A 10198-nucleotide genomic window follows, 5' to 3' on the forward strand; every position below is an offset into this window, starting at 1 on the left:
ATGGTTAGATAAGAGTGGCTAAGGTTTAAGAAGGAATTAAGGTTAGAGGGTCCATGTCTTTAAGGTGACCCATGATTCCTGGCCCGAGGACACCCTTACACTGCCTTAAAACTAACCCCTTGATTTAAATAGAAGAAAAATCTAAAATCAACTTAACCCTAACCTTATTTTATAAGCTCCTTTTGACAGTAAGATTTTATCTGTATAAAGGCTAGTAAGGCATATATATATATAAGCATGTATACCATGTATACTATATGTGTCTACTGTCCCAACCTCCTTTCTCCTAAAGTTTGGTAACATGTTACATGCATGCACATATACATGCACATATACAGATGTTAATATATATATAGTCCATTAGACAAAATGCCAAAATACCAGAGTATTGCAGTATGCAATTATACCTTTTTTATTGGACTAACATAATATTTCAAAGTTTCAAAGACAAGCTTTCGAGAGCTTTCCTCTCTTCCTCAGGTCTGCAGCAAGTATTGGGGACAGTTCCCTGTTGTCCCTGCAGGACACGACCCTGAAACAATTACTGTCCCACCATAATCGGGAGAGTTGGGAGGTCTTAAAAAGTTAGTGCCTGTTTTAATGCTCAGGGTTCAGAATAAGGTTTAAAATGTAAAGGCTTAGGGAACGTTCCACTATTGATGGGAAGACTGTTTTACATGTGTCATATGCCTTGATTGTCTTTTGGGACATTATGTATTCAAATTAATAAAAAATATGTTTGCAACTCAGTATTTTAGAGATCAATTTGCTAAATGGCAGTTTATATATCTTTATCTATTTTTTTCTATTTTAATCTATTTTTATTTAGAGTTTTTCATGCAAAATATTGTTGTAGAATTGCACAGTTCTGTAATTACAGTATTGGTAGATCTGGTCAAGGTTCCATTTTAAAAAGCTTTTGTGCAAGGCTGTAATTCTGGGATGTCTAAATCAATTCTCAAGGGTTATAATTCCACCAAAGATTCAGGACATATTTAATTAAAATGTAATTAATTTTATGCCTCACTAAGCAATGAGTAAGTACTACCAAAAATCCCTGACCCTCAAGGTGTGGATTAAAACAGCACTACTTTAATATACCCCTGAGTCTTGGCTCAAAAGCATGTTTATTGCAATTATGCAGATATTTTATTTCATAATTAGTGTACGAACAAGGAACAAATAAGTAATTTTAAAGATACTGCACTCTGTGACTGAATTGGTTATAGACAGGGAAGGTAAACAAAAGGGACAGGCTGTTTGGAGCTTTAGGACAGCAACTGAGAACTAGAATTGGGTAGAGAACAGTCTTGGAATTGGAAATGTCAGCCTCTCTACTGTAGAAGTGCAGTCGATAGCAGCTAGAGTGCCAGAGATTTCATATTACAACATCACTTTTCCGATTTTAGAGGAGTCATACAGTGCCTCTAAGTGACAAAAGGGGAACAAATCTGGACAATGTTAATCATTTTTTTTTTTTTTTTTTTTTTTACTAAGCTCTATTTAACTGTTTGGGTACAGCTCCCTCTGATATACTAAGGAAAAAAGGGGGTAACCCTTGGTGAAAATAGAATGGAAGAGAGGACGAGTAGTATACCAGTATGGGGTATTGGGAACATGGGAGGTATTTTAATATTAATACCAACAAAGGCTGAGGCATTCTTGATTGGTATCCTCAGCCTTTGTTGGTATTAATATTAAAATACCTCCTTTATGTTCCCTATACCCCATACTGGTATACTACTCGTCCTCTCTTCCTTTCTATTTTACTGTGTTCAATCAATACCAGTGTTCATAATACACTCAACAACCAGATATTTACAAGGATGAATATCACTCTCTAGGACCCACTGTGAGTGCAAGAAAAATATAATAATTATCTCGGCAACACCAGTGTTTCAACATATTGAGGCTGGCCAAAGACCCGCAATAGTACAGAGAAAGGACACACCATAGCCAGGTCCACTACTTGGATCAAATAAACAGCAGTAACAATTAAGTTTCTGACTTGTTCAAAACATATTGTTATCCTTCACTGTTCATGAAATGACCTCTCACTTTGTTCTTTCTTTGTCTTTTAAACAATTTTAGTAGTTCTGCATAAGGGATAAACTACTATAGAACTTTGCATCAATATCCAGGTATGCTGGAAGACCCGGAGTATATCTCTAGCTTAAAAAAGGAATTATAAAATGCAGCTAAAATAGCCTAGCTGTGACTTTAGCTGAACAGGATTTTATTTTTCCAATTTAGCTTTTTCTTTCTAGGTTTCGCAGTTTAGTTTTCAATTCACTAAAATAATGTTTAGTGAATAAACACTTTAGTTTGTTGTCCTACAAAACGAGAATTAAATAAATACCTTGAGTTTCCATACAGTAGACGCAGTGATACATTTCAAGAATGCTTGAGATGTGGGTTATGTTATTGTGATGAGCACGCAATATAAAGAGGCATTTGTATGGATAAATAGGTCAATTTGAAATCATTGTCTGTGGTTTTATGTTTTGTAACTATATATTTTAGCAAATGCTGGAAAGTATTACATAGGGGGACATGGGGTGTGTGCGTGTGTGTGCGTTTGTGTGCGTGTGTGCGCATGTGTGTGTTTAACGAGTTTATTTCGCTGAAAAACTTAAAAGAAAATTGAGAACTTTCAAACATTTAAACACAAGAAGAATCTTTGTTTTTTTTGCCATTTGTTAGACTTTCCAGCGAAAGAAGTCTAAAATGTGCCTTAGTTTTGTGCATATTTTGTTTACTTTTCATTAAATTGGTAGCATATTTTTAGCCTTCCTGCTGTCAGTAATTTTTATTCAAAACAAATATATTTTTATTACAATTATTACAATTTCCAGTAAACCTTTAATTGTCTAAATCCATAACAGTCAAAGCTTTATTTACTGAACGTTTTCTTTTTTTTTTTTTTTGTAAAGGAAGTATGTAGCAAAAAGAATGGTGTATATTTCTAGAGAAACGACACCTGAGCCTATTCCTAATGGCAACTTCTACATAGAAATACATATTTATTACAGTGAATGCGACTGATGAACCAAAATATTTTTCTTGTATAAATGCAAAAGAGCTTGAGAGGGAGATAGACATAGAGAGAGAGAGAGAGAGAGAGAGAGAGAGAGAGAGAGAGAGAGAGAGAGAGAGAGAATTATTTTCGGTTAATATACACTTCACCATTGTATCTTTTATATTACATGATTATTTTATGGTTAGGACTAGGCTTAGAACTGGGTTTAGGGCTAGGGTGCCTTTTATCCACATTTAATGTGCCCAAGATTGGTGGGAGTTACATTCCTGGACAGCAGCACTCAACATGCATTTCACCCGCTATGCCAGGATCATTAGAAGTGGCACTCCTGATGATCCTGGCATAGAGGGTGAAACGCGCGTGGAGTTTGTGTATTTTTTTGTGTTTTACTCTTTTTTTCATTTTCTTTATGTTTGTCTAACTACTGGTTCAATATCCTAGAGGGCTGGCAAATAAATACAGATATTGTGTGCTGCTTAGCCTACTAGCCAAGGCTAGTGAAGGGAACAGCCTCTCTAGAAGAGCCTCTCAGCCTCTGAGCCTCTCAGTTCCCTAACTAATGGGGTCAATAAGGCGCTTTACACCCTGCTGAATTATTTCCTTATCAAAGCAGAATTTCCCAGAGGTGAAGTGGGGATACTACACCTTTGTACCATACATTGGACAAATGATTTATTAGATTGCAGCACATTTATCTTATGCTGCAGCTTTGTGATAATGGAAACCCTAGTGATTAAATTGAGGCATTATACTTTGGCTGCAAGATGGCTGTTTTGTGAGCCTAGTGTGAGACAAGAGTTAGGGTTAGGGCTAGTGTAATGGCTAGGACTAGAGTTGAGTTAGGATTAAGGCTGAGGTAGTGGCTTGGACTAGAGCAGGGCTGTCCAGTAGGTAGATCCCCAGATATGGTAGAACTACAACTCCCATGATGCTTTGTCATTCTAAATGCATTCTAAAGGCATGCAAAGCATCATGGGAGTTGTAGTTCTACAGCATCTGGGGATCTGGCTGTTAGGTAGCCCTGGACTAGAGTAAAAGTTAGGGATAGGGCTAGAGTAATGGCTAGGACTAAAGTTAAAATTAGGGTTAAGGCCGGGGTAGGGGATAGGACAAGAGTTAGGGTTAGAGTTAGGGTTCAGGTTTTTCTTAATCTTGAGACACATATGTATAGCTATGTAGAACGCTGCCCAAAATTGATGTAAGTTCTATTCAGGGGCAGCAAATGCTGTTTGTGGCTGCTGAGAGTAGTTCAACCATGCTCTTAATATTTATATGCCAGGAGATGATTGCTCTATCTCCACAAACTCTCTCACAGCACATCATTGTTGAGAGACAGACTGAATTAATGCTGTTACTAGCAGCTGCTGACCAGGAGTGGCCACTGATCTCAGGCATGTTTTATACCATGCGTTATTGTGTTTTAAGGTGTTCTGTGATGTCTGCCCTGCAATATAGTGTTTGAAGACATAATCTGCTTGTAGAAATAACATCTATCTGTCTACCTGCCTCTCTATCTGCATGTCTCTCAGTCTGTCCATCTGTGTGTACATGTAAGTACAAATGTTACTCGCATCACAGACACAGAGTCCAGTAATATAATATGATATGATGCCCAGAACATTGTCTGTTTCTGAAATTAGAAAGCGAAGGTGTTTACAACGACCATGCCAATTATTCATTATAGCCCTATTTTACAGCAGATGCTGCCTTACCGTCCTCATTCGATAGATTGCCTTGTTGAGCATGCTTTAGTTTGTCTGACCATCATTTAAGTTAATGTGCTGCATTGTGAACTTTAAACAGTTTCATTTTCTGACTTTGCTGCATTACGATGAATGGGTGAAATACAACCAATACAATTTAAGTAGAAATAAGACAAACCAAGAGCCAGTTTGACCTAGTTTGCCTTTAAAACTAAATCAGCCCTAAAGTCAACAGACATAAAAGCAGAGCATTACTGTTCTGTCAATATAACTCACAAGTTTCCAATTTTAGAGACACAATTTCATCGTAAGATGATGTTTAACCAATTTAAAAACTAGAGATTCTGTAATAGCATTTGTAATACTTGTTCTACTGTTTTCATCAGATAATGGAATAGGATTTATAGAGAGCCAGAGAGGGGGGGGGGTGGCTTTGCAATCCCTTCTAAAACCCAAAAGGACACTATTAAACTACACACATACTCAAAAAACTAGGAACAACAAACATAGAACTTACAGCAAACAATATGCAAATTGCCTTATCTCCAAAACTATTTCAAAATTATAAAGTTATAAAAAGTAAAGATAGCAAATTTGTAAATCGGCATTTATTTATGTAGCAGTGAGTTTTGGCGATTTGATAACCAATTTGCAAAAATTAGGCTCAGATAGCTGGATTGGATACAACTCAAACTTTTTCAATGTGGTCATTTGTGCATAAATTATTAAAGGTAGTTTCACTAAAGAATGAGTTTGTGACTAAATGGAAAATAAAAGGTAGGTCAAACATGTCAAGTTGTGACCATAACAGAGTTACTTTTTTTTCAGTTAAACTATTTTGTCCTAAACTTTGCAATTAGTTGTCATCTCATTACAAATCGCTGTTCAGTGAATAAACACTAAAGTGACAGATATGTTTTTTGTAGGTGTATTTTCTATTTTGTTACATTGACCAAAATTCAACACCTCGAGTATAGGTTGTCTCATTTCTTCCTGTTTGTGTTTGGTACAGGGAACATCATTGTACATTGAACCTTTAATTTGAGTCATACTGTTAGGAGAATTCTTTAAAGATGTAATGATGACTTCCAGAAACTGACATTGAATACTTAATCTCTATTCTCAAGCCCTAACAATTTTTCCACACTTAAAACATAGTATAAAAGCGCCAGGATTTTTAACACAATTGAAACTTTCTAGTTAACACAGAATATCCATCTCTTGCTCACTGCAAAACATAGTTTCATTGTTTGGCTGATCATAGCTGGGAGTTCATTTTTTTTTTTGTTTCTATTATTCTTCACAAACAATGAACTGTAAAAATAACTTTGTATAGTCATGAAAAATATAGTCGGCAAGCAGACAGCATTTGAAATGATATATACCTGTGCGAAACCAGGAGGAAATGTTCTACTTAATATGTCTTGCAGAAATGTTATTTATGCTAACAAAAACATGTTTTTTTTTTCTATATCACAAAACTGAAATGAAAAAATGCCTTCGTAAAAATGTATTTTCAGCTACGGATCAAATATTATTTTAAACCATGCAAAATGTTACATTACTATTCTTAGGTTTGACAGTGGGATTGTAGCTAAACTTTGACAATCTGCTCTCACTGAATGGAACACTTTACATCGATGGTTCCAAAAAGGTAGATCCCCAGATGTTGTAGAAGAACTACAACTGCCATGCTGCTTTGTGTGTCTTTGCATGGCTTTAGAATGACAAGGCATCATTGGAGTTGAGGTTTTAAAACATCTGGGGATCTACCTTTTAGGCACCCCTGCTTTAGATTGTGAGGTGCTTTCCCGGGGCCCCCTTCACTGACTGTTCTCATATGTCATACATGTTCTGATAGAATTAAATGTTTCTCTTGCTTCCTATTGTACAGCATGGTGGAATATGTTGGTGCTGTATAAATAGTTGTAATTGGCTCCGATGCATTAATATTTCAACTCCTATTCTTACATTACTTCCAGGAACAACTTGAAATACTGGTACTTCCTGGAGCAACTTAAAAATACATAGCTTTAAAATCAATGTACATGTCTGCATATTATCTACTCTGAGTACATACTGGTTAAAAGCACATAACTAAGTGTTAGTCATCAGCACTTTATGGTCCCTAGATTTTAACTGTAACAAACATGATCACAGTGATATACATTAAGTATGGAAGGGCTTTAGCTACAAACGTAGGGCAAGGTGCTGTAAATTTTCATTGGGTTTGTCAAATGCAATTTACAATAGCTGTCACTTTTACACTCTGTGGCATGCACTGTGTGACACTGCGCTGGAGGCTTTTCAATTATATGCAAATTATACAAATTAGGAGTAGTTTATGCAGATTTTAAAAGTCTACCCCAGTGCAGTAATTAAAACGACGGCATGGCAAATAGAATGCATATTAATAAGCTTCCCTAGAAATAAGTTTGCCTGTTACTCAGGGTCATTTGAGACCTGAAATCAAAGAGGTCACAGAGCCCCTGTATATAATAAACAATAATAATAATAATAATAATAATAATAATAATAAATAATTCCATTTGGTCTATTTTGGAAAGTATCAATATTTTTCTCTTAACAAGGTGCTATACTGTGAGAATTGCCAATTTTAATTGTTACAATGTTCTATGTAATTGTTCTAAAATGCATATATTAAAGGTATGCATGTTAAATATTATACACAGGTTCACCACAAAAGCTTAGCAGGATACATTACTCAAAAATTGGATTATTATCACAATATGATTGCAAGAATGATCTATATTCAACTACACTGAGTTTTAGAAACTTTCTGGACTGCAATGCACTGCACAGTGCATGGTATGCTGGCTCATGTAGTATACTGCAAAACATTATCTATCTATCTATCTATCTATCTATCTATCTATCTATCTATCTATCTATCTATCTATCTGTCTGTCTGTCTGATTGTCTGTATCTACCTCTGTCTGTCTGTATTAAAGTAGATGTATGTATATGTGTGTTGTTTTTTTTTAAATCCATTGCATTCCATTTTCCAGCAAAGTGTATTATAATAAGCTTGTGTTTATCACCCAGCAACTCAAACAATGTGATTTTGAGATTAAGATATTCTTTTTAAACTCGTTACCTTGATATGGACCATGTACAATAACCTAAGGAATGTTTTTTTCACCACCTCAAAGTCAGAGCTGGACCATGGATAAACATCATTTGGTACCCTAACAGTTCTAGACTTAAAATCCTTCCACACTCATCTAGCCTCAGTGACAGGATGCCCACCTCAGCTGCAGTTTCAGAGTTTGCCTTCCCCTCTCTGCAGAGTGCCACCTGGAACCCAGGACATCCATGAAACTAGAAGCCTACAGAAAGGGCATGTAATAAAACAAAATATGTACCTTCTCTCTCCATGTATCACATAGGAGCTCCGAAAGAAGCCAAGCAGCTCATTCTCTATGATGGCATTGTAAATGATTTTTAGATTATAACTTTTCTGTGCATCCAAGGTTCTGTTTAAAACCACCACCAACACTTGATTAGGAGGGTAAGCAAAATAGCTGGAAACTTTCACATCCCCAGCAACCCTGTCCTCTGCCACTTGCACCTTCTCCACAGTTAACCTGTGCGCATGCAGGACAATGTATCTGCTAGCGTTCAGGCACTCAATCTCCACATTAACTTCTCCAGAGAAAGTAAAGTTGTCCATGAATGCTGTGATCATCAGATTATAGTGTAGGGGTCTCAGGTGAGTAGGAAGCCTCAAAAAGGTCCATGGCTTCCAGCTTTCTTCTGCATCTTTTTCAGGCAAGTGGTGTGGACCATCCCCGGCATCCTTGCCGGTGTCCAGGTTTTGGTTGAACCTGGCTGCCTCTAGGAGGGTACTATTGATGACCCTGTTTGAGCCATCACTACATTCCTCAAACCTGACACTAAGCATGACAGCTATGATAGTCACCACAATCAGAGCCAATATAGAGATGGCAAAGCCCAGCACCAGTTTTCTGTGCACAGTGATGTGTCTTTCGGTTGTCCTGGGTCTCACTGCTACTGTATCAGCCCACTGATCCTGGAGCCCCCTGCCGTTCCTCATCCTGGTATCTTCTCTGATCCTACAGCTGAGAAAGAATTCTATTCTCCTTCTTCTTATTATTACAGTCCACAGCCATAGGAGCTCACCCTGTAAGTCCGTGAGTAGCAAGGTACCAACAGAGCAAGCAGCACAGACAGGGTTCCCTCCTGGACCTGCAGCTTGCCAACTCGCCTCATCTTGCCTGTGTCGTGCTAAAGTTGGTTCCTGGTACAGATTTGTTACATCTCTCGGAACGTTCACAGGCTGTGTGAGGCTCTGAGAGGAGGGGAGGGAGGCTGTGTGAGGCTCTGTGTGGAGGGAGGAGGAGGGAGGCTGAGTGTGGCTGCCGAAGCTTAGCTCCCCTGCTTGTAAAATCCTTAACCCTTTCTCCTGCAAAATACATTCAGTCCCCTGCAGGCAATAAAATAGCAACTGTATCTGTATCTGTTATAACCACATTTAATCAGTCTGCTCTCTTTTTCTATTCTTTTCTATTCTATTCTAATCACCAGCTGAGTAGGAAACATTTCCCCTCCTCATGCATTCTTTTTATGGAATGTGTGTTCATTAACCCTTTCAGTCCTGCATAATCACCACCTTTTACAATCCCTTTGGGACTGACAAGGATTAATATATGACTATTCCACTTCTTTGGGACTGAAAAGGTTAACTCTCTCTCTCTCTCTCTCTCTCTCTCTCTCTCTCTCTCTCTCTCTTCCTCTTCCATTGATGTGTGCCTTTTTTTTTTTACTTTTCAGTCCTAGAGGAATCACCACATCTAATCATTTAACCCCTTGAAGGGTTAATGCATGACCAATTCACACATTGTCACTGAGACTGAAAGGGTTAATATATGCATAATTTCTCTGATTTTTGTCTTTGTTAACCATTTCAATCCCACAAGGATTGTAAATTGTTCATTACCTCTATTCTCCTGCCCATATGCCACAGACTTATACATATATTTTGCTCATACACATTGTGCATGCCTTGCTGGGTGGACTAACTGCCCCAAGTAACACAATTTGACAGGTAAAATATCATTGCATTATATTCATACAGAGGCTTACAATGCATGAACTGTGCCAATATGTTGCCTTTAATTTTGGGTTTCCTAAAGGTCCCATGAGTAAGTTAGATTATCCAGTTATACAAGCACTCTCTGTGTCCTCCCTCTTCATATACCAGCAGATGAGAGAGAGAGAGAGAGAGAGAGAGAGAGAGAGAGAGAGAAAAGAAAGGAAGGAAGGAAGGAAGGAAGGAAGAAAGAAAGAAAGAAAGAAAGAAAGAAAGAAAGAAAGAAAGAAAGAAAGAAAGAAAGAAAGAAAGAAAGAAAGAAAGAAAGAAAGAAAGAAAGAAAAAAAGGGTATGGTGGGGAAAAATGTGATACACAAATAC

At 37.4% G+C, this 10198-nt stretch overlaps 1 protein-coding gene across 1 annotated transcript in view; it reads right to left on the reverse strand.

The window, feature by feature from the left end:
• Positions 1-9927, reverse strand: part of TRHDE (thyrotropin releasing hormone degrading enzyme) — a 768585-nt gene extending 758658 nt beyond the window's left edge. The window contains exons 1-2 of the mRNA XM_063446120.1: positions 9871-9927; positions 8130-9211 (exon numbers count right to left, since the gene is read on the reverse strand). Of these exons, the coding sequence (XP_063302190.1) occupies positions 8130-9211; positions 9871-9927 (1139 nt within the window). The remainder of the gene's footprint in view (positions 1-8129; positions 9212-9870) is intronic.
• Between the last annotated feature and the right edge of the window lie 271 nt (positions 9928-10198).

This window comes from Pelobates fuscus, chromosome 3 (assembly GCF_036172605.1).
Source record: "Pelobates fuscus isolate aPelFus1 chromosome 3, aPelFus1.pri, whole genome shotgun sequence".
Lineage (NCBI taxonomy): Eukaryota > Metazoa > Chordata > Amphibia > Anura > Pelobatidae > Pelobates > Pelobates fuscus.